The 25,035-nt window shown below is 44.9% G+C and overlaps 1 protein-coding gene across 1 annotated transcript; it reads right to left on the bottom strand.

The window, feature by feature from the left end:
• Positions 1-68: 68 nt before the first annotated feature.
• SLC10A1 (solute carrier family 10 member 1) lies at positions 69-24,135 on the bottom strand. The gene is made up of 5 exons (XM_060004326.1): positions 23,666-24,135; positions 11,798-12,008; positions 4,174-4,352; positions 2,430-2,626; positions 69-540 (listed from the first exon to the last, which is right to left on the bottom strand). Exons 1-5 carry the CDS (start codon positions 24,019-24,021, stop codon positions 434-436), a joined length of 1,050 nt encoding a protein of 349 aa, XP_059860309.1. The 5' UTR covers positions 24,022-24,135; the 3' UTR covers positions 69-433.
• Between the last annotated feature and the right edge of the window lie 900 nt (positions 24,136-25,035).

The following is a 25,035-nucleotide window of genomic DNA, read 5'->3' as shown; positions in this document are numbered from 1 at the left end:
TTAATCCTACAGTACTCTGAGCTTGTATTTCCCTTTTGGGTCACAAAACTTGGAACAGAATTTGCGTATTTGATTTTAGGGTAAGAACCCATTTATTGACTAGTTCAGAAATTGCTTTTTTATGCCTATCAGACACTGTTCTAGAGATGCAAGGGCAAAGGCAGTTTTGGTTCCTGCCTTTGTAGGGCTGTCATTGAATAAGTCTTTTATTTTTTAAACAAGTATCAAGTTGTAAGCTGGGAATAGGTGAGGCTTTTTGGGGTAGACCCCCACTTTGTCCTCCACGCAAGGCTTGATGATTCTGATAGTTTATGGTGGAAATGCTAGAGAAAGAGACCCCACTGGTGGTGGTTCATCTTTCTGCTCTCTGTATAGTTTGCCACGTTGGCTTTCTGAATTGCCTTCTGACCAGAATCCAGGTCACCGGGGAAGGCTAGGCTGTGCAAGGGGGGCACGCCTCCCCTCTGTGGGTGCCATTTCCCAGAGCTGTTGGAATGGTTTCTTCAGTTGTGTCAGCTTTGTAGATCATTTTTGTTTTATCTGTAAAGTTGAAGAGGGTCATAGGTTAGGAAGAACAAAAGAATAGTTAAAAAACTTGTTCTATCTGGGAGATAAAAGAATACGAACTTACTCCTAGGGTGTCCTGTGTTTTTGTTTTTTCCCCCATCTCTTTACCACCTCTTCTCCCATGACAAACTGAGGAAAGATTTGCTTTCCCCTCAACATCCCTGATGGTAATACTAGTAACAAAAGGTCTAATAAAGAGCACTGACTCTTCATCACTCCATCTCTGACTTCTTAGTACACACAGTACAGATGGGGAGTTGAGTTTATGTACGCAAAGGTTGACTATTGCCTTCTGGGAGCCAGTGGGGACAGGGAGGAAAATGCATTAAGTGGGAAGTCTTCCAAGGGGTGTTTCCATACCCCTATCATTGTGGTGTCGGGTCTACCCCTTTTTCTGCCTGCGTGGCGGTGGCGAGGAGCTATGATTATGGTCCCCCTTTCCTGTTCTCCCATCTCTCTAGAAGGGTACAAGGGTCAAAAGCACAGAAACTTGTGACAGATTCTTTAACTTGAGCATTGCTGCTTGGGCCCAGACAGTACAAGAGCTCCAAAGAGGTGAGTTATTTGCACTTAGTTTTGCCACAGGGGTCTTGCTAGGTGCATTGGTTTTGAGAGCCATAGACTCAGAATATGGCCTCTCGAGCACATTTCAGGCCTTTCTGGGACTAAAACTGCAAATCTGGGAATCTGCTTCTTTTGTTAAAGAAGGTGGAGTGTTCAATGGGTAACAAATATCTTGAGTTGCTCTCAAGAGAAGTATCAGATTAGATTCTTTTCCATAACTCCACTGTAGTAGTGAACCAAAGCTTAGTAAAAATGGTTCTGAAGTATGGTTACTTATTTATTGGTTTCTTTTTGGCTACTTGATAACCAGTACTACATCTTTTAAGTTAATTGTAAGTCTTCATTTGCTACTATAAGATGATAAATTCTACCAGGGTAAGTTGTATCTTTCTCATAAGGTGTAAATCAGTCTCCAGGGTCTAGACGTCTCGAAGGCATCCTCAGGTTTGTGGGAAATGAGTCAGTTGAAGGATTTGAGTGGTTGAGATGAATATACTAATGTTTAGAGTTATAAAATACTGAAATATGTTACCGACTGAGATTTGAGTTTTCTGATTTGAAAAAAAAACGGGGGGGTTTAAAGCCCACTAAGGGACTCGGTGGGCTTTCTTGAGGTTTCATTATATCTTGAAGAGAATGAAATACTCTAAGCATCTTAGGAGGTGCTGTTGGCTAGGAAGTTATTTAATCCTAGTGGTAATTACATTAAATTATATTAAATCTAGACTTTTGATAGTTGTTATTAATTTAATAAGCTTATATCTAAGTTTTGTTTACTGTGTAGCCAGAGTTGGAATCCTCACTTTTCGATTCTGGATTATTGGGCTGCATTGCTTTCATGTTTTCTCATATAGGAGTGCCAGTGGTGCTGGGGCTCTGACCTGGCTCCATGGCTTGAGAACCTACTCTTAACATGGAAACTTAGTGACTTCTTGTGAATAGGACTTTTCACGCAACATCTCACAACTATGTAATGTCCAAGACAGTTCTGTCCTATTTCTATACCCTGAGTCCTACATGGTCTCCTGAGTCCTGCATGGTCTCCCCAGTTAAAGTAGCCAAAATTGCCTCTGTTCTATGAGGCAAACTCCACAGCTGATTCTCCCAGCAAAAATGAAGTGCCGTTATTATAGTTAGTCATGGCTCTTTGAAATCCCTTCCTGCTTATTGGTGCTGCCTGGTTCCTAATGACTTTATGGGTTACAGCCCTATCCAAAAGGTCCTTGCTAGAGATGGTTGCTGGCAGAATCATGTCCAAAATGGGAGCAGAGCTCAAAGGGGAACAATTCAGTACTTACGCTTGGAAGGCTTGATTTTCTCATAGCACCGAAAGATGGCAATGAGGAGAAGCCCTTCTCCAAGCTGGAAAATCATATAGAGGAGAGGAAAGAAGAAAAGTGGTCCAGTGACTTCAGGGGGGAAGGTCACGTTGAGGATGGTGGAGCAGAGTTGAATATTTTGGCATCCAGTCTCCATGCTGACAGTGCGTCTGCACCTGTGTAGGTTAAAAAAACAACCCCATATGCCCTCAGAGAAGGCATGTGAGGGTGCAACTTCACTTGCTCATCTCCCTTCTCCCAAATACTCTTAAGAGAAACTGACAGTCCAACACAGATAAAAATGAGCCACGTGTGGAGTGCACGGTTTTGAGAAAAGTCAAGTTGGCCCACCTCTTAAATCACCAATCCAGCCTTGTGGGAGATGGTGACTGTTAGGTTCCTGTTGGGGAGTTTTTATGAGGGAATTTTTGAGTAGCTTGGAAATCTACAATTTGTCACTTGCGGGATTATCAAAGTGAATTTTGGAGAAATGTCTGGCTGGAGGGATAAAAGGAAGATGGGAGCCAGAATCATTCATTGGCATATGTTGGGCTTACATATAGGACAGTTAGAATTTAAATGTAAAGTAGAAGATTGTCTAAATGGGAACCTTGCCCTGTGGTCCAGTTTCTGTCTTGGATATCTTTTAACTCCAAAACACAATGATTAAATAAAAGCTTGGTTCCATTATCTGTCTTTGGAACACATCCTCGGTTTTGCTTTCCATTTTATGGATTAAAGAATGGAATGTTTGTTAACATTTAATACATTTTATTCACTGAAGTGCAATTAGTATATTAAAATAGTTCTTTGCTAAAAAAAATCGCCAGCGCTGTCTCAGCACATTTACTATGAAGGAGACTACTGTGGGCACTTGATGCTGTGGCCATTTATCACGACCTGTATCATTCTGTCTTCGTGAAAATTCATGAGTGGTCATTGGCAGCCTTTTGACTGCTATATCACCATGTGTTGCATCCAACAGTAATTTGTTCTTTATTAAATTAGACTGGTTTTTGAAATGGATAATTATTTTAAAATTGTATTTTAAAAACAGCTCTTCGGGGCGTTGTGGTACGAGGCTGGAGTGCAACTGTTTAGACCCCTGCGTAAACATCTGTCTGCCATGTGGCTGAAAATAGGGAATCTTGAGATGGGGTACCACTCTGTATAGACAGGGTGCCTAGGGTGCCTGATGTGTCCACACCCGGCGCTCAAGCTGACTGTTCCCCTAAAGTAGCAGGTGTGTTTGTGAATTGGATTAGGCTCTAGCAGAGGTCCGCAACTACTTCAGCTCTGAGTGGCACTTAGCAGAGTTGCCACCCAAGGTGTTGTGTCAAGACTAAAACCTAGACAGAAAGGGAGGAGAAGTGGGAAAGGGATTGTCAGCGCTTGTCATGACATGGAGCTACTCCACTGCCATTTGCCACCAGGGAGTTGGGCGGGAGGTGGAATGTAGGCTCTGGAGGGAGCACTTTGCCATGAACTGCTGCCCTTTGGATGATTCGATGCCTTTGGTCTTTGTGTTTTGTTTCTGGATCTGCGTTATTCATTCAGTACCTTCCCTCCCCAGTATTTCTCAGTCCAGAGTTCATTGTTCAGTTGAGACATTTGAATATATTGCTTGAAAAATGCCTTCCCGAGATCATGGATCTTACCTTTTTCTGAGAGACAAGAATGAGCATGAGACCCGTGGGACAGTGGGACCTAAAATAATACCTACCGTCCGTTGAGGCGGAACAGAGCAGAGAGAACGTAGCCTAGCAGGAAGCCGATGAAAGGCATCAGGGAGGAGGTGGCCAGCAAGTGTGGCGTCATGACAAACAAAATGCTCTTGCCCACGTTGAGGACAGAGAGCACTACGACAGCCACACTGCACAAAAGCAGGAGGATCATCCCTCCCTGTGAATAAGGACAAGGAGGAAATGCAATTAGAAGGATACTGGGCATGTGGAAGAGCAGAGAGGGCTGGGGAAACACTGGTGGGTATTGGAGGTGGAAAACACTTTAATCAATGTATTCGAAGTGGGAGGGAATGTGAAAGACCTTTATCTTTCATCTTTTTGGATTTCTCATCCGTAGCTAGGAAGCTTCCTGGAGGTCATAGATCTGATTAACACGTTAGGAAGACTGAGCCAAGCACAGCTTCTGATCGACATCTCTGGATGGCAGGTTTTCAGTGAAGTGCTATGGCTCTGAAGGATGAGACTATTCAGTCCTCTGGCAAAGTGACTGTTGTAAATGAAAGTTCTCTTTCAAAGTCTCTGAAGCCCGTCCACATATCCCTACAATACTGCCATTGCTGTGGTCATTTTGGAGCTCAGTAGAAGTTATTCTTAGAACCTGTCATACTTGTCTTGAATACCTCCATTATGGGTAGGGACTTCATCCATCCATTTTACGATGAATTTAACTTCTGGACATTGCCAAAGTCATTTGAACCAAAGCTGGTTAAAGCAGGTAATGAAGTAAGGTAATGTGGTTTTAGATCCTAAATGATGTATAACTGTAAAGGGATGAGCCTACTTTCTTGAGTGACCTGCAGATTGGATGATAAGGAAGTTCCCAAAAGGAGTTTCAAAATGGCTCAGGCAATAATGGCATCATTAGAAGCAGTTCGGGTCCCTGTTGGTGGGAATGTGAATTGATACAGCTGCTGTGGAGAACGGTATGGAGATTCCTTAAAAAACGAAAAATAGAACTACCATATGACCCAGCAATCTCACTACTGGGCATATACCCTGAGAAAACCATAATTCAAAATGATACATGTACCCCAATGTTCATTGCAGCACTATTTACAATAGCCAGGACATGGAAACAACCTAAATGTCCAACGACAGATGAATGGATAAAGAACATGTGGCACATATATACAATGGAATATTACTCAGCCATAAAAAGGAGCGAAATTGGGTCATCTGTAGCGACCTAGATGGAACTAGAGTCTGTCATACAGAGTAAAGTAAGCCGGAAAGAGGAAAATACCGTATAGTAACGCACATATATGGAATCTAGAAAAATGGTACAGATGAACCTATTTGCAGGGCAGGAATAGAGACGTAGACTAGAGAACGGACATGTGGACTTGGGGGGAAGGGGAGGGTGGGACGAATTGGGAGATTAGGATTGACATATATACACTACCATGCGTAAGATAGCTAGCTAGCAGGAACATGCTATAAAGCACAGGAAGCTCAGCTCGGTGCTCTGTGATGACCTAGATGGGTGGGATGGCAGGGGTGGGAGGGAGGTCCAAGAGGGAGGGGATATAGGTATACATATATAGCTGACTCATTTCATTGTACAGCAGAAACTAACACAACATTGCAAAGCAATTATACTCCAATTAAAAAAAAAAAAGTGCAGGTCCACCCTGCCTCAGGTAAGTGCTGTGAAAGCAACCGTCATCAGGAACAATGGTATGTTTTTATATGTTTTAAAATACATTATTTTATAGTTAACATCTTACCATTTAAATTTTTCAATAGGCAGATTTATGAAATTAGAATGTTAAGATTTTTCAGCATGTAACAAGGATGCAAGCTTTCAAAGTGTGCTTACCTGTCTGTGCATTTTAGAGGATGACACACTAAACTGATGAAATATACACATACACCTAAGCCTCTGTCCCTCTCATCTTCTGAGTAAAAGGATATATAGCAAACTTTTCTTGAACTTACCGTGTTGTTTTGTAATGGTTATATGTTTTGGTTCCGTTTCCAGCTCATTCGCACATGTGGGGTTTTATATTTCCTACTACCATTTTTTAAAATTGTGGTAAAATACGTATAACACAAAAGTTGCCATTTTAACCATTTTTGAGTGTATAATTCAGTGGCATTAATTACATTACAGTGTTGTCCTAGCGACATTTTAACATTTATTTATATTGCTCTAATTTCAGCTGTACAGTTCTGCATTTCTGTGTTTTTAAGCCATGTTGCAACTGATAATGATCATATGAAACATCACCTGTATTGATGGTGGTCCTGTCCCAGGAAAGGAAGGAATCTCACCAGTAACAACATGCTTCAGGTTTTATTGAAAGACTGATGAACTGCTTGGTTTGCCCTTGCATTTTGAGTTAATTTCTGCCTTTTGGGTTTGTCGTCTACCTAATGTCCAGTTTTTGCCCCTATCAAAAGAGTGTAATGGATAACATAGGGTGTACTGGGCTACAGGGATTGTGAATGAATCCAGAAGCCCTCTTTCTCTGTGTGAGTATCACTCTCATCCCCTCACTTTCGTTCTCCCAGTCTTGGGGCCTTTGGAGTGGTGAGCACAGACAATGGTGTGACCCAGGTGTGAAAGCCATCCTCAAGACGTGTAAACTGGTGAGTCATGCAACCTCTCTTGAGTGAGGTTGACAGCACAGGACCTGGCATATTAGAACCACTGACTAAATTGTAGCTATTACTACTCAGGGAAAAGAGAGGAATTTGACATCCCAAAGTTTTTTGTCACTCTCAGTCCTGCTTTTTGTGGCGATCTCATGTCCATGACCTGTTGAGAAAAGAGGCCATAGGTGGGTGCTTCTTCATAGGTCACCATGTTTTCTACCACCTGCACTGTCCTGTCATCGCTGATTGAAGCTGTGATGAGTGTCCATTCATGGGTAGCCGACTCAGCTTGCCAGTGATCCAGGAGATAACCTGGCCCAACTCTTCTTGCATCGGTGACCTAGGCAGGTTGAAGAATGACCTAACTAGTGAGATCCTTCCTCTTGTTTAGGGAGTTTGAAGAGTTACAGAGAGGGAAGCAAGAGCAGAGGCAAGTGTTAAAATTTTGACACAAAGGCCTGGGAGCAGCAGAAGCCACGAGTTGGCAGAAGCTGTGAGATTTAGGAGAGTCAGGTCAGTTCATCCGTAGCAGCAGGTATGAGAAAAGCATAGGTAGAGTGGTTGAGTCAGTGTCAGGGCGGGATCCTTATTGAAGAGTGATGGTTGGCTTATGGTAAGAGTGGCTCTTAGACCATATGTCATGCTCAGGTTCACTAACTTTCTAACCATGTAGGCTTGAATAAACCCTTGCATGGGTAAGTTAAAGTATTACTTGAATTGCCTTTCCAAATGGGGCATCCCTGAAATTGTATTATTATTGTGTCTAAGTGTTTAAGTGTGACCTCCTTCTAGGGAATGCAGCTGGTTGAGCAGAGTTTGAGCAGATAACCCTAACCTTCTGCCAGAGCCAGTTACCAGAAGTTGGATAATTTTGATTTGAAGGTCTCTAGGAGTGTTAGGTGTGCAAAGAGGCCGGGACAATTGTTTGCTCATTTTCCAGCTTGTAACTCACTACATTATGAAACGGGGAGATTAAGGATGAGCACAGTCCTCAAAGAAATGTAACACGAGGAAACTTCAGCGTTTGCATCTTGACCACTTGTTTTTCTCTGCATCCTCACAGGAGTGATTCCTGTTTGGGAGTAATTGATAAACGGAGCTGTTGCCCTTCTGCTTGTCTAACCTTGGAGGTTTGGCCAGCAGCAAAGTGTCCCAAGATACACCTGCATTTTATGTGATTCTTTGTTACTGGCCTCTGTCTTTCCAGCCCAAGTATATCTCAGCCCTTTGAATGTTCTCCGGGGTCTTTTTTTTGTTTTGTTTTTTTTGCGGTACGCGGGCCTCTCACCGCTGTGGCCTCTCCTGTTGCGGAGCACAGGCTCCGGACACGCAGGCTCAGCGGCCATGGCTCACGGACCCAGCCGCTTTGCGGCATGTGGAATCCTCCCGGACCGGGGCACGAACCCGTGTCCCCTGCATCGGCAGGCGGACTCTCAAGCACTGCGCCACCAGGGAAGCCCCTCTGGGGTCATTTTGACTCCATTTTTTGCTGTGGAATTGAGGCATGGATGTGTAACACAAGAGGAACAGGAGTAGAATGAGAATAAGGCAGGAGACTGAACTTCATCTTGAAGGGCTTTCTCACTTTAAGATCTGAGATTCTTTTTGCATCCTCAGAAGAACACTTTTTTTAATTGAAGTGTAGTTGATTTACAATGTTGTGTTAATTTCTGCCATACAGCAAAGTGACTCAGTTATACATGTATATATTTCATATTCTTTTCCATTATGGTTTATCACGGGATATTGAATATAGTTCCCTGTGCTATACAGTAGGACCTTGTTGTCCATCCATTCCATATATAATAGCTTGCATCTGCTAACCCCTAACTTCCACTCCATCCCTTCCCTACCCCCTGCCCCCAGCAACCACAAGTCTTTTCTTTACATCTGTGAGTCTGTTTCATAGATAAGTTCATTTATGTCATATTTTAGATATCACATATAAGTGGTATCGTATGGTATTTGTCTTTCTCTTTCTGACTTACTTCAGTAGGATAATCTCTAGGTCCATCCATGTTGTGCAGATGTCATTTCATTCTTTTTTATGGCTGAGTAGTATTCCATCGTATATATGTACCACATATTTGTATTTGTCTTTCTCAGAAGAACACTTTATTCTGAGGTAAGGAGACATGTTCTTATATCAGTTGCACTTGGGGTTCTAGTCTTTGGTTTCACCTATAAAGTGGAGGGGGGCAGAGCTGCTTTAAGTGATATCAGGAGTCACTTCACATTTTTATGTTCTGTGATTTTTTTTTCTTTATTCCTGTATCCCACAAACTATCTTGAGTAAGTGAAATGATAGACACATGTTTCTGGTTTTTTGTTTGTTTTTTTTTGCTAATGTGTGGGAGAGACAGGACTTGCCCTTTATTCCTTTGTTTATTCTCAGGTATTAGCTGTGCGTGCTGAGAATTCAGTGTTGAGGCACAGCCTTAGGATGTTGCTTCCTGCAGGTGGGTGGGGAATAAGAATGGAGTGGGTATTTATAATACAGTATGATACATGTTGTTGCAGTGGTGTTGCGTGATACGGGAGCAAGTAGGACAAGCATCCTGCCCAGGCTTGTGGGTTAAGGAAAACTTCCTAGAGGAGGTGCTAATTGTGTTGAGACTTGAAGGGTGAGTAGGAGTGAGTCCAGTGGGGCATGTGCAGAGAAGAGAGCTGACACTGGAGAGGTTGGCTGAGACCAAATCAAGAAAGGGCTGAGGGGCCACATGACTCCTGGGGGAGTTTAAAGAACCAGTGAAGGCCTTTAAGCAGTGGAGTGACATGATAGTTTCTTTCCAGACTCAGGTTAAAACTGGGTCAGGGAGCCAGGTTAGAAGACTGAGTTGTCTAGTGAGAGAGGAGAGTGCCTGAATGAAGACAGTAGACACAGGGATGGAGAGACATGGGTTCAAGCAAAAGAAGGCAGAATTGACGATCCCTGATTCGTGTGAGTGGGGAGGGAGAGGATGTGGAGAATGACTGTCTGGTTTCCGGCTCAGGCAGTGGGGCACGTTGAATGCCATTCACTGAGATGATCACACGGTGGGAGGAGGGGAAGAGCAGGCTTAAGGAGGTGGTTTAAATTTAAGACATACTGAATTTTAAATGCTTGAGGCATATTCAGGTAGAAAGATTTGGCAGTTAATAAATGGATTCAGGAGTCAGGAGAGAGCTGAGAGCTGTTCTGACAGTCATCAGCTTGTAGATGGCTGTTGAGATGGACCAGATCTCGTGGTGGGGAGGTCCTGGGCTTAGGGAAGAAAAGCAAGAAAAGCAGAAAGCTTGGGCTGAATGCAGAGAAGTAACTTTTACCAGAGGAACTCACAAGGGAGTCTGAAAAGCAGTGCCAAAGACGTGGTAGGAAAGCAGGTGCCCTGCCACTGAAGCTGAGGAAGATTTTTGAGAAGGAGGCAGTGGTCAGCCATACCAACAGCTGCTAAAAGAAGAGTTGAGACATGTCCATTGGATTTGGTGAAGAAAGTGGAGCAGGCGGTCATCAAGATGCTGAGTGAATCGGAGGCCAAGGAGTAGAGACTGTTGAGGCCTGGCCACTGGAGAACTGTCCTGCGGGCCAGTGTGGTGAGAGTGGAAGGTGGATGGGGACAACGGGTGACTCCCAGGAGCACGGCTCGGAAGGGGAGGAAAGAGAGGTGTTGGCTGGAGTGGGAAGTAGAGTCCCGTGACTCTACTTAGTAAAAAAAAAAAAAAAAAAAAAAGGAGAGATGTGAACCAGTATCAACGTTGGCTGTGAAGAACTAATATGGAGACGTTCTAGAAATGAGAGCGAGGGGGAGGAGGCTATGGGGGTAGAGGACATGATCAATAAAAGGACATTTCTGAGGAGTAAGGAGAGAACGGAAGATGCCATCCAGAGCAGAGTGGGGTGATGAGCCATTTGGCAGGAGGAGGAATGACTTCACATCTTCAACAGGTGGGGAGGGGGACTGTGGCCACGGTATTAGGACTACACCGGGACAAGGGCAAAAACTACCCTTGACAATGGTAGTGTGAAAATCAAAAGACCCTGGAAACCTGACCAAACCTCTTTGTTCCAGGCCCGAAGCTGCTGGAAGCCTTGGGCCTCCAAGTAGTATGCCCTGTAGCCCGGCCCAAAGGCATAGATCCAGGGGTGGGGACCACAGCAGGCCTTCAGGAGGCGAGTTTTTCCTGAGGACAGGGATGGAGCCTGGGATCCTGGGCTGAGCAGTGAGCCAGAGGAGAGACTGATGGGAACTGAGCTCCAAGGTCACAAGAGTTGGTAGAGGAACCACTCACTCTACAAGTCTGATTTTTCCAAAGGCAGGGCAGTGGCGTGATGCCTTCATAGCACACTCCTACACCTGCTGGGGCCATCTCACTCCGCTTTTCTCCTATCCCACTCCTAAAGTGATACAAGTGTGCCTACCACCTCTCCCCCTGGCCTCCTCCCCTCTGGCTTCTCATCCAGTCAGCCATGTTTGCCCATGGTCTCCCTTGGAACTCCTCTATTCAGGCATCTCCCTAGGCTTACCCAAATCCAACCCTTTCTTCATGGTCTGGCTGAAACCGTGCCCCCTCCTTCCATCCTCTAGGGAAGCCTTTCTTGACCACCTGGCCCTCACTAACCTCACCTCCTTACATTCTGCCAATACCTGATTGTACATTGTGTTGATCTTGTTTCTCATCTATTATTGACTTTCTGCAAACAAACTTCGAGGACAGTGGCTCCTCAGTGTAGCATAAAACTTAGCAGCTACTAGGTACATGATAAAAGTTTAATTTTATTATTAAAATAATGATTATACCTTATAGTTGTGTGTGGTGTTTTACTATTTTTCTCCTAACTTCAAAAATATTCTCATGTACATTACAATCCCATGAAGTAGGTTGTACCAATAGCAGCAGACTTCTTTTGTTTTTTTTAAACAAGGAAGGAAACTGACACAGAAAAAGCCCAAATGACTTGCCTCAAGCCATTCACTGCGATGATGGTGGTGTTGTCGCTCCCTGCCCAGGCCCCCAGGTTCTTACCTTGGTGACATAACGTACGTATTGTGGCCGTTTGGATTTGAGGATGATGCCTATGGTGCAAGGAATGAGAATCAGGATCAGTGATATCATGATGTTGCCATAGGGCACCTTGTCCTTCAGGGTCCCATCATAGATGCCCCTGGAGTAAATGTACAGGAGGAGGGGCATCATGCCCAGGGCAAAGAAGGTAGAGCAGGTGGTCATCACGATGCTGGGTGGGAGACATAGGAAGAGTGCAGAGAGAGAGAGAGCCCGTTAATACAGGCACAACCTCATTTTAATTGCGTTTTGCAGCTGTGTTTTTTTTTTTTTTTTTACACCAAGTAAGGGTTTGTGGCAACCCTGCATCAAGCAAGTCTATCGGTGCTATTTTTCCAACAGCATTTGCTCACTTCATGTCTCTGTCACATTTTAGTAAGTCTCGCTATATTTCAAACTTTTTCGTTATATTATGGTGATTTTTGATGTTACTATTGTAATTGTTTTGGGGCACTGCGAATCACGCCCATGTAGGACGGTAAACTTAAAGGATATAAATGTTGTATGTGTTCTGACTGCTCCACCAACTGGCTGTTCCCCCCTTCTCTCTCTCTCCTGGGGCCTCCCTATTCCCTGAGACACAACAACATTGAAATTAGACCAGTTACTAACCCTACAATGGTCTCTAAGTGTTCAAGTGAAAGGGAGAGTCACATGTCTCTCATGTTTTTAAATCAAAAGCTAGAAATGATTACACTTGGTGAGGAAGGCCTGTGGAAAGCCCAGATAGACTGAAAGCTAGGCCTCTTTCCCCAAACATTTAGCCAAGTTGTAAATGCACAGGAAAAGTTCTTGAAGGAAGTTAAAAGTGCTACCCCAGTGAACACTCGAACGATAAGAAAGCAAAAAAGCCTTAGTGCTGGTATGGAGAAAGTTTGAGTGGTCTGGAGAGAAGATCAAACCAGCCACAACATACACTTAAGCCAAAGACTAATCCAGAGCAAGGCTCGAACTCTCTTCAATTCTAGGAAGGCTGAGAGAGGTGAGGAACCTGCAGAATAAAAGTTTGAAGCTAGCAGAGGTTGGTTCATGAGGTTTAAGGAAAGACATCATCTCCACAACATGAAAGTGCAAGGTGAAGCAGCAAGTGCTGATGTAGAAGCTGCAAGTTATCCAGAAGATCTAGGTAAGATCATCAGTGAAGGGGGCTCCACTAAACAACAGATTTTCAGTGTAGATGAGACAGTGTTCTACTGGAAGAAGTGCCATCTAGGACTTTCATAGCAAGAGAGGAGAAGTCAATGCCTGGCTTCAAAGCTTCAAAGGACAGGCTGATTGTCTTGTTAGGGGCTAATGCAACTGGTGACTTTAAGTTGAAGCCAGTGCTTATTCCAAAAATCCTAGAGCCCTTAAGAATTATGCTAAATCTACTCTGTGCTCTATAAATGGAGCAACAAATCCTGGATGACAGCACATCGTTTACAACTTGGTTTACTGAATACTTCAAGTTCACTGTTGAGACCTACCACTCAGAAAAAAGATTCCTTTCAAAATGTTACTGCTTATTGACAATGCACCTGGTCACTCAAGATGTACAAAGAGATTCATGTTGTTTCATGCCTGCTAATACAAAATCCATTCTGCAGCCCATGGATCAAGGAGTAATTTTGGCCTTCAAGTCTTTCCATTTAAGAAATACATTTTGTAAGGCTATAGCTGCCATAGATAGTGATTCCTCTGATGGATCTGTGCAAAGTTTGTTGAAAACCTTCTGGAAAGGATTCACTATTCTAGATGCCATTAAGAACATTTGTGATTCATGGAAAGAGGTCAGAATATCAACATTAACAGGAGTTTAAAAGAAGTTGATTTCAATTCTCAGGGATGACTTTGAGCAGTTCAGTGGAGGAAGTAACTGCAGATGTGGCGAAAATAGCGAGAGAGCTAGAAGTGGCGCTTGAAGATGGGACTGAATTGCTGCCATCTCCTGATAAAACTTGAATGGATGAGGAGTGCTTCTTACGGATGAGCAAAGAAAGTGGTTTCTTGAGAAGGAATCTACTCCTGGTGAAGATGCCGTGAAGATTGTGGAAATGACAAAAAAGCATTTAGAATATTACATAAACTTAGTTGATAAAGTGGTGGCAGGGTTTGAAAGAATTGACTTCAATTTTGAAAGAAGTCCTATTCTGGGTAAAATGCTATCAAATGGCAAAATCATTCATGAAAGGAAGGTTCAGTCTTGTTGTCTTATTTTCAGAAATGGCCACGGCCACCCCAGCCTTCAGCATCCACGACCCTGATCAGTCAGCAGCCATCAGCATGGAGGCAAAACCCTCTACCAGCAAAAACTACAACTTGCTGAAGGCTCAGATGACGGTTAGCATCTTCTAGCGATAAAGTATTTTTAAATTAAGGTATGTAAGTTTTTTTAGACACACTGCTATTGCACACTCAGTAGACCACAATATAGTTTAAACATAACTTTTATATGCCCTGGGAAACCAAAAAATCCATGTGACTCACTTTATTGTGATATTCTGCTTTATTGCAGTGGTCTGGAATTGAACCTGCAGTATCTCCAAGGTATGCCTGTACAGACTACTTTGTGGAGTGCCTGCTTTGTGCCAGGCATTGTGCTAAGAACCTTACATACATTGCTTTATTTCCTTTTCCCAGTAGCTTAGGAGGTAAGCATACTATCTCCTTTTTGCTAATGAGGAAGCTGGGGACTTGAAGAGTTGTGGCTTGCCCAGAATCACACAGATAGGCTGGCTGAGGCAGGATTTGAACCCAGGTCTGTCCAACTGCTTCAGTCCCTGTGTGCTTCACTGTGGAAGGAGCCATTCTGATCTCCTCTGTAGTAGAACTCTTTTTGCTCTCTATACTTGACATAGCACAGCCCATTTTGAAGAAAGCTGTGTGAGCCCATCACTCTGGCTATAGCCCATTGGAACGTAGAATAACACCTGACCTACTAAGTTGCTAAGTGCCTGCCTTAGAGCCTAGGGGATGGCTGGACATAGTGATTCTGTCTAACTAAGATAACAAGGATTAAGTACATCAAGAGCACTTTCTCACTTGGGGAGTTTGAATGTGTGCACAGTGATGGAGCACTTGGTTTTGGAGAGGCATGGGAGGCATGTTCAGGCAAAACCCAAAAAACATGCAAAGAAAAAGCAGTAAACAGAGGCCATGATTAGGAGGACTGTAAACAACAGCAGCAAAGCAGTAAAAACAGAATAATGGAAGGACCACAATGGTGGAGCTGTAGAGAAGGCAGCAATAGTTACCCATTGTTGAGTAAGTGACAAGATAATCTGGTCGTCAGACCTGTTTTTTATCTTGAATAATATTCTAGTCTCCAACACCAATATTCTCATGTTCTTTACTTTCTGGTTTATCCTTAACATTATTTAAGAGAAATTGAGTGTGAGTCTCAGATCCTTGCCGGGAGCCGTATAGGAAGTGCTTTTGAGTCTCAGCACGGACGAGCCTTTGAGTCTCAGCACGGACGAGACCCATAGTGCCAAGCAAAGCTGGTACTGCCAGGTACAATGAGACCCATAGTGCCAAGCAAAGCTGGTGCTGTCAGGTGTAAATATGGAAAAGCAAAGTTCTCGTTTGCAAAGCTTCCTGCCTCCTGGTGGCTGGTGCCGTGTAATTGGTCTCTCTTGCCCAGTGCTGTAAGCTGGGCCCTCTCTGGAGGAGAAACCTGGGTTCCCGAAGACATGTGATCAGAGCCGGGGCCCCGCCAGTTGGCGAGGGAATCCCAGGGCAGGTGCTGGGCGTGGAGGCCACGGGGGCATAGGCTACCAAGGTGACAGAGAACTGACCTTCTCTGGGGGCGCTGCACCTCGCCCACTCGCACACCTCACATCTCCCTGCTTGGCCCCGGAGGATGGCTGGTTAGCCAGAGACGGGTAAGATTCCTCAGGGAAGGAACAACCTAAGACAGGCACAATCGCAGAGGGGCCATCAGGAGAGAACTTGGGGGCCAACAGAGGTGGGGCATAGACCCTCACCCCCCCAACTTTGCAGGAGCCTGAACCCTCACCCCTTTTGAGAGAGGTCTCTTGTCCCCATGGCTGCTTCGCTTCCCACGCCCAGCTCAGATGGGAACCCAGGTAGCAGACCAGAGACCTGGCCAATGGCAACTGCTCTTCCACCGCAGCAGGGCTTTGTTTCCCATTTCCTCCGTGAACCACAGCTTTTCTCTGTGTGGAAGCAAAGCTTTCCTCTGTGTGGCTCCCCTTGTCTTCCCCTGCCTTTGCCTAAGGTGATTTTTATAGGATTGCTATTGGTGTTGGGAAAAATGTATAGTTTTTATGCAGGGGTTTAAGAAAAACCCCAAGTTAGGGTAAAAATCAAGAGGAGAATTGTAACTACTTCGGCTCCTTTAATGATTATATTTGTTGGGGAAATACAATGGTGGGAATATTTCTGCAGTAGCTTTTTGATTTTAAAAGAAAAATTGTAAGAGTCATGGCCTCCCAGTGAAGTTATAAACATGTTGGAAAATACCTGGGTATGATGGCGAGTTTTTATGCAACAGTGAGTTTAATCAATGAGTTTACGGTACAATGTCCGCTCCCATGGTTTTTTAGAAGTATAAAAAATAACGTGTATTGTTTTGATTATAAAGGTAGAAGAAAATAGTCTATAAATATTTACAATTGTTAAAAGAATAATGTGCTTGAGTTTGTGCTTTAAATAGTTGGCTGATTGAACAAAAACATATAGGTACAAGAACATTTAATTTTCTAAGGAAGATGATGAAACCGCAGACTGTGTTCCTGACGTAGATGTGACCAACATGTGACTAACCACAGGAGAAGAAAGAGACTCTGGGCGATGGGAAAATTACCTAACCTGTTTTAATTAATCTGCTGATGTAAATTATCTTTGTTTTGTGGCCTATGTGGGGGAATTTTTGGCGTGGAAATGAAAATGTTAAATTTGAAAATGAGATCACTTTATAGTATAAAAGCTTTTGGAATCTTAAAAATAAATTTGTCAGATCCTTGCATCCAAGAAGAGGTGTCTTGAGTTCTGTCCACGCCGACTCCGTCTTCCCCTTTGGGTGAATCCTGTTCAGCTGGGGCTGGTCCTCGGCAGATCCTGAAAAATAGTATACCCTCCCAGCTCTAATCTGTATCCTAACTGTCCTAAATGTCCTATTACCATCTCCATTTGGAACCTAATACATGTTAATCCCAGGACCCTGTGTAGGAAGAGGCCCTCCAGAAAGACCAACCGAGAGAAGAAGCTGCTAGGGAACCTTCTTGGGTTTGTAGACATTCACCTTACAATATATGCTCTGGCTTCCATTCTAGTGGGAAGGTTGGGGACGAGGGCTTGACAAGACCGCAGGAAAACCACACTAAGTGTGTGTCCCTCCTCCCTATAGCCCTATTCACTATCTACACCTCTTCATTGTTTCCATAGAGGTCAAATATGGCTTAAATGAATATCAACTACATCCTAGTCCAAAGGGTCCAGAGTATAGCCATCAAGAACACAGAGTTATCATATGTCCCAGTGACTCTACTCCTAGGTATATACCCATGAGAATTGACAGCATATGTTTACACAAATACTTGTATACAAGCCTTCATAGCAGCATTATTTATAATAGCTAAAAAATGGAAAACAAAATATCAATGGATAAGCAAAATATGGTGTATTCATGTAATTCAATATTCTTCAGCCATAAAAAGCAATGAAGTACTGCTATATGCTATCACAAAGATGAACCTTGAAAACATTATGGTAAGTGAAAGAATCAGAAACATAAAAGGCTAGATATTATATGATTCCATTTACCTGAAATCTATAGAGACAGAAAGTAGATTAGTGGTTGCCAGGGGCTGGAGTGAGAGAGGAATGGGAGTGACTGACTGCTAATGGGTATAGGGTTTCATTTGGGGATGATTAAAATGTTCTGGAATTAGATACTGGTGGTAGTTGTACAACCTTGTGAATATTCTATAAACTACTGACTTATATACTTTAAAAAGGTGAATTTTATGGTATATAAATTATATCTCAAAAAATAATTTTAAAAATCTAGGGAGCAGCTAAATTAATTCTTAGAGGAAAATTTATAGCCTGAAATGTTTATATAGGAAAAGAAAGATTAAAAATTAATGAGCTAAGCATTTCACTCAAGAATTGAAAAGAAAAACAAAGTAAACCTAATGAAAGCAGGACAAAGAAAATATTAAAGACGAGAGAGTAAACTTTAAAAATTATATAAATTAACCGAGAATCAATTAAACCAAGAGCAAATTCTTTGCAAAGTCTAATAAAAATAGACACCGCTGGCGAGACTAACCAAGAAAAAGGAAAGAGGGCACAAATTGATGTTATTATGAATGCAAAAGGAAACATAATTTCAGATACAACAAAGATTTTAGAGAGTCATAGAAGGAATCAAGGACAGTCTTATACTTTCATTTTTCTATTCAGATTGAATGGACAATTTCCTGGGAAATATAATCTACAAAAACTAACTCAAAATGAAGCTGAAAACCTGAATCAACTTAGAATCACTAAAGACATTTAATCAGTAGTTTGAAACCTGTCATCCAACCCCCACACGATGTACATATGGTTTTACAGTAGAGTTCTACTAAACATTCAAAGTACAGATAGCCTCAGTATTATATAGAGAGCAAAAAAAGTGGAAACATGTCCCAAATTATTATATATGAATAATAAAATTTTACAATCAAAGGTAGAAAATCACATTATGAGAAAGGAAAATTAGGGTCCAGTCTCATTTATGAACACAGAAGCAAAAGTCATAAATAAAATGTTACCAAATGAATCTAGCCATGCCTTTAAAAAATAATGCAATGAACAAAATGGGTTTATCCCAGCAATATAAAAATGGTTTAACATTAGACAGTCTACTGATATATATCACTGTATTATCAGATTAAAGAAAAAATGGTATCATAGATGCAGAAAAGTGCCATTCAACAAAATTCAATGTTCATGCATGACAAAAGTTAGCACACTAGCAACAGAATGGAAATTCCTTAGCCTGAAAAGGGTTATCTGTCAAAAATCTACAGGAAATAGTAAACCTAATGGTGAAAAATTAGAGGAATAAAGCAAGGATACCTGTTCCCATCACATCACCTATTGTAAATTATACTATATAGGTCTTTGCTAGCACAGCAAAACAAGAAGTAGAAAAAACATATGGATGGGAAAGGATAGGGATCAAGATTTATTAAAAGGCTGTAATTAAGAAAGTGTGATATTGGCTCAAGGATAGAGACATAGAACAATAGAACAGAAGGGAGATCCCAGACACAAACTTATGCTTATTTGTGAATTTGGTCAACGAGAGAGATGGAATTAAAAGTTGATGGAGAAAAATTCACTCAGTGGTCCTGGGAATTTTCTCTATTCATATGGAAAAGATAAAATTAGATCACAGCATACATAATAATAAATTCTAGGTTGATCAAAGATCTCCATGTGAAAAGCAAAACTGTAAAACTTTTCAAACATCGGTGAATATCTTTATGACCTTCAAGGCAGTAAAGGATTTCTTAAAGAAACCCCCGAAACAAACTGCCAAGGAAAGATATTCGTATAGTTGGTTAAGTTAAAATAAGCATTCCGTTTTATAAGACATCATTATCAAAATGTAAGGATAACCCCAAAACTGTGAGTAGACTGTCGCAACATGTAAAAACAACAAATAACTAAATTAATGAGAAGAAAACACCACAGTCCCATAGAAAAATAGGCAAAAGGCATTATTTTCAGAAGAGGACACCCAAATGGCCAACAGTATTTGAAAAGTTGCTAGACCTCCCGTGAAATTAAATTTAAAACCACCGTGACTCATTTCACTCTCACCAGATGACAAAATTTAGAAGTCTGACAATTCCGAATACAGATGAAGACACGGAACAACAGGGATCTTCATACACTGCCCTGGGAAGTGTGAAGTGGAATAACTACTTTGGAGACTTGTTAATTGCAGATGTGTGAACCTCAAGACCCAGCACTCCTGCGTTCATTATGTATTCTCTCACATGTGAGCACAGGGGGAGCATGCATAGGACTTGCTCATGCAACAAAACATGAAATCCATGTAAATGTCTGACAACTGGAGAATGGATAAATGCAAGCAAACTATACTGCAGTTCAAATGCATGAAGTATCTCTTTTATTTATATACCTATTATCTCAAAAAAGCAAGCTGTCAAATGATATGGGCAGTATGATACCATTGATATGAAATTTAAAACCATGTAAATGCAACAGTGTATCTTGTTGATGGATATATACCTATGTAGTAATAGTGTAAAAGGGTCTGTGGAAGTGCTGAAAGGCAAATCCTGGGAGGTGCTCCCTTCAGGGTGGGTAGAGGGGAATGAGACTGGGAAGGGCACACAGGGGGCTACAGTGCTAGCTATTGATTTCTTCTTAGGAGAAAAGCCACACAAAACCTGTGTGCTTGTTCTGATGTCCTTGAACAGAGGAGTCATGCTTACTTTGGCTTGGCATGTCGGGAGCTTTGGAATTTGCTCTGAGACTTGGTGAGCCTCGTGCACTGAGGTGTGTGGGAGCCATGCTCCCAGACCCCCGAACCTCCTCCGCATGTGTGAGTGCTGGGCACTGGTCCTAACTTTTTGGTATCTGTGACTGTCATGATCCTGTTACCCTGAAGGATAGGGATGGGAGGCAACTTCCTGACTCTAGCTCTGAGATTGGAATCTGTTCCATAGTAACATTGTGGACCCGGATGCTTCTCGGGGTCCAGGGACCAGGGAGAAAGGAGCACATTTGGTTTTTTCTTTACCCTTCCTGCTTAAGTTCTCAGAGCACTGCATACAGCCTGCTTTGGGGCATCGGTACACCCTGCTTGAGGAACAGTTTTTGAACTCCTGTCAATAGAGGCACTGGAGGCGGAAGCTGAGAGAGTTGTGAGGGGACCCATTAGAGACTCTGTGGTGAAGTGGGAAACTTCTGGGAACCTGGGTAGCTTCTGTCTCTTCCTGCTTAGTCTCCCTCTGTCATGGTGGGGAGAGCTGTGGGAATCCTTGGGTTATCCCCTCAGCCATTGGCTCTTGTCTCAGCTGCGAGCTGGCTGGAGGGGAGAGGGGGAGCAGGTGAGCTGGAGGCAGAGGCGGCCATCAAAGGGGCCCAGTTCCCTCTGGCACTCTCTCCTCTGTCCCCGGTGAGAGCACTTTCTCTTTCTCTTGCGGGTCGCCTGCTTTCTTTGGAGATGTCTAGCAGCATCCTTGAGGAAGGAGCTGCTGGGCCTGGCTGCCTTGAGAGGTCCACCCTGCGGCCCAGCCTCCTTGAATGTGCCCAACGCCCTGGGACGGCCGCTCCCCCAGCCTCACTCCAGCTGTGAGGCAGAATGACTGGGAAGAGAGAGCCCAGGAATGGCTCCAGACACAACTGGCCCACAGATTCTCGGGAAGCCTCTGGAAAGTCTCTGGACTTCCGCTTCCTCACGTGTAAAGTGGAATAGGTGTCCTAACATTCCTTTCTGCTCTAGGTGGGAAATCGCGTGGGGTTGTACACAGATCTCAAACCCATAGCTTCTGTGTAACATCTGGGCCTCTGTCATGTCCTGTTTGGCTTGCACAGTGTTTTAAGAACTTGGAGCGAGTTACCAATAATTAAAAATGTGGAGATTTCACATAAAAAGGGGGACTCCATCTTCTCCTGAAAAGCAGGGAGCTGTGCAGGCACTGAGTCCCCGTTCCCACAACACCCATGGCAGAGATGCATGGCATCTGCCCCGTGTAGGGCGGCCCGTGTCTCCGAGGCTGGCGGTCACCCTCCAGCCACTCAGTTCATTTATGTACACACCCGACCCTGAAGATAGCACAGGCTTTGGAGCCTTCAGACCTTGGACAAATGTATTAACCTCTCGAAGTCTCAGTTTCCTCATCTCTAGAATGGGGCTCTTTACAGCACCTCCTCATGGGAAGCTGTAAGAGGATCCCATGTAAAGTGCTTGGCCCAGTGCCTGGCTGTCTTTTATTATCAGCACCATTATCATTATTATAATACATGTAACAAGTTGTCCCAGATGAAGAACTCAATTTGGGATTTGAGGCCTGGCGGCATGTGATGGTGGAGGATGAGATTCACGCTCCTCCAGTGGGGTCAGAAGCCTGGTTTAACATGAGGGGGAGGTTTGTCTGTGGGTAGGGGCGTTATGGTAGAAGGTGGCCGTCCCGGCAGAGCATTGTCTCTTGAGGGTCTAGGTGGAAGTGACAGTTCCCAGGTGCCCAGACCAGGAGGCCTGGCCTAGCAGGAGAGTCACTGGAGGCTCTGCCGGTGGAGGCCTAGAGCCTCAGAAACGCAGGTGTTTCAGAAGAGACCTCGTTGGCACCCACTGGCTCAAAAGGCTGGGACATCTGGTCACTCACACTTAGAGGCTCCCCCATGATATTTTACGCTGTCCTGTCCAGCGCTGCCGCTTCTACAGAGCCACGAAGCCCTGAGTACCCCTTTCCTGACCTGCAACCCTTCTACAACAGAATTAAGGTGTAGTCCAGGTTTCTCTGTCCAAGACACAGAGGCTGCAGCCGGCCTTGTCCACAGGCTAAATCAAGACCAGGAGCTTGTTTTGCAGCAGTAAGGACTTGGATTAGATAGAGGGAAGAATTTCCTCACAGTGAGGTGGTCGAACATGGATATGTTCCCATGGGAGACAATACAAGCCAAGCTCTCTCTCCATTGACCACCTCAGTAAGGGTCAAATCATATGGGTAGAGAGTCCAGAGCTTCTCAGATGGCAGGTCCAGGGAACCCCCAATGATCACTATCATTTTTTCATCTAATAATCAACCCCAGCATCGCTTGGCGTCTCCAGGAGGAGGCTTCCGTACCTGGCTAGTTTCCTTAGTAAAGTTCAGCCAGGGACAGGATACTGACAGGCACAAGCAGATGGACTGTCTGAATTTACCGCCTTGCCCGGCATGGAAGAGTGGATCGAACCAGAAGAGACCGGCTTGAGACGGAGGCTTAGATAACAGCAAGAGCTTTTATGCTGGTGAGTTTTCTTTAGCCAGCAGGGGCTGCTGTTGCAGCTGGAACAGGCCTGATGTGGCCTCACCCTGGGAGGCATTCCAGACCAGAGTCCCACCTGTTTGGAAGGACGGGTGTCCAACCAGCCCCTGCAGGAGGGAGCCCTCGCTGATTTCTGCTGTGATGAGCTGGGTGGGGCTGCTGCTGTTTCCCTCCTACCACTTTGGCCGAGGCGAGGCCCATGATGACTTGGGACCCCGACCTGGTCCTGGGAAACTCTAGGATCTACCTGGCTGTGTCTTTGCATCGAAGTGTTCCTGCGTCTCATGGGTGGATGGGGGAAGTTCAGAGAGGACAGCCCAGACAGGTGGGGGGAATCTTTGGAAGTTCCTTCTTGCTCTGTAGGATTTGGAGGTGCTCTTTGGTTCCGAGCCACCTTGATCTCCCTGGAGATCTTTGAAACTAATCTGCACTCCCTTTCATATCTCTGGCCTCAAAGCAGACAACCTGCCCCACCTGGCAGACAGGTAAAAGTTCTCCAGAGGTCCCTTTGCTTTAAGTCAGTACAGTACTCCTGCAAGACAATCCTTGTGCCCCATTCGAGACAACTCTGGGAGTCAGGGGGCTCTCCAGGGTGCCCCTGGACCAGCTGGGCCCCTTTGGCTTGGTGCTTAAACCAAGATGAACCCCAGGTCCTGTCCCCAGCCCAGCATGAGCTCTTGACAATCAATGCCTGCCACCCCCTGCCCTAGCACCCACCCAGCCCCCACTCACTCACGCTTCTGGCTTTAGCCCCCCTCTTCGCCTTGATTGTGATCTCCCATGCAGCTGCTGTCCCCAGATTGCTCCTTCTTCACCCCCCCGTCCTACCTGAGGTTCATGTCCCCTTTCATGGCCAGAGTGAAGACGTTGGAGAGGTTCCCCCCCGGCGAGCAGCCGCAGATCAGGATGGCCAGTGCCTCGACGTTGTTCAGCTGGAAGACCTTGCCCAGTGCAAAGGCAGTGAGGGGCATGATGCCGTACTGCGCCACCAGGGCGATGGCCAGCCCCTTAGGCTTCCAGAAGTGCACCTTGATCTTGCTGAACTCCATGGTGCAGCCCAGCGAGAGCATGATGGTTAACAGTATGATCACCAGGATAACGCTCAGCGCCCAGTCGGTGGGCCGCTTGCCGAAGTTGTGAGGCAGGGAGAAGTTGAACTGGGCAGACTCATTGAGGGCCTCCATCCTCCTGGATGGCAGCGGTGGAAAAAAAGCTGAAGACCCAGCACGCCCCTTGCTCGCCTGCTGACTCCCTGCCCTGCCCAGTCCTTGCTGAGTGCCTTCCTCAATCACCTCCCAGGGCAGGGAGCTTCAGGACAAAACGTAGATCTGAGCAAATAGAAGGATTATGCAACTGGCTGTGCTTTCTCTGGCTTTGGCCCCAAAGGAGAGAAAGCCCAGAGCCTTATCTGCAGGGCTGTTCCGGCCTCTCCTGAGCTCCTCAGCCTCTGCTGTCTTCCTGGGTGTCACTCACACCCCTCCCTCACCTCTTGGCTGCTTCTGGGACAAGAGGGCTTATATCCCCCCCCCCCCCCCAGCACGCCCACAGGCATTCTGTTTCTTGGAACCAATCCAGGTCCAGCCCCTCTCGTTCTCTGCTCAGCCCCTGAGGCCTCAGTTTCTCATTCAGGGGAAGGTGTCTCCCCAGGCCCAGGCGGTCACGCGCATCTTCCCCCAAACCCCAGGGAGTGACAAGAGTTGAGTTTTACCTTTCCTTCCTGGAAAGGGGGGTGTGGGACAGGGTAGGGGCAGGTGAGTTGCTGGCTTCCAGGAGAAGTTGTGTCCATGACCCTTGTCCTGGAAGAGGAGAGGTGCCTGTGTCCTTCTCACTTGTGCTGGGAAAACTTGGTCCTATCCCCAAACCTGACGGCACGGATCCCGGGGGAGGAACATGCTCCCACACACACCTAACTCCAGGGAAGAGCCTGCTGCGCTGGCTGAGGGGCTCTCGGGAAGACTGGGGGCACGTTCCCCAAAGGGCAGCTCTGAAGGAGCCCTGGCTGGGGAGATTGATTTCTGCCCAGGCTCTTTGGCCAGCAGCCCGAGGAGCCCCATTGCTTGGGAAACTTGCCGAGAAGGAAGCAGGAATGCACAGCCTTTTCTTTCCGATGTCCTGACTGCTCTACCTTGGCTCTGCGCCTGTCTGGGAGCCAGGCTCTGGCTGAGCGGGTGACAGTGGACAGAGGCAGGCACGCCTGG

The sequence above is a fragment of the Delphinus delphis genome, chromosome 2, assembly GCF_949987515.2.
Source record: "Delphinus delphis chromosome 2, mDelDel1.2, whole genome shotgun sequence".
NCBI classification, from domain to species: Eukaryota; Metazoa; Chordata; class Mammalia; order Artiodactyla; family Delphinidae; genus Delphinus; species Delphinus delphis.
The sequence above is the reverse complement of the archived record's forward strand: the minus strand, read 5'-3'. Positions and strand labels throughout refer to the sequence as shown.

What these genes read in the sequence shown, in the direction of transcription:
- SLC10A1 (XM_060004326.1), bottom strand. Translation starts at nt 24,021, where the DNA reads ATGGAGGCCCTCAATGAGTCTGCCCAGTTCAACTTCTCCCTGCCTCAC. An exon ending in CTGTTCCGCCTCAACGGACG is followed by an intron (nt 2,627 to 4,173) that starts GTAGGTATTATT and finishes TAACCTACACAG; the next exon opens with GTGCAGACGCACTGTCAGCA. An exon ending in GAAAATCAAGCCTTCCAAGC is followed by an intron (nt 541 to 2,429) that starts GTAAGTACTGAA and finishes TCAACTTTACAG; the next exon opens with ATAAAACAAAAATGATCTAC.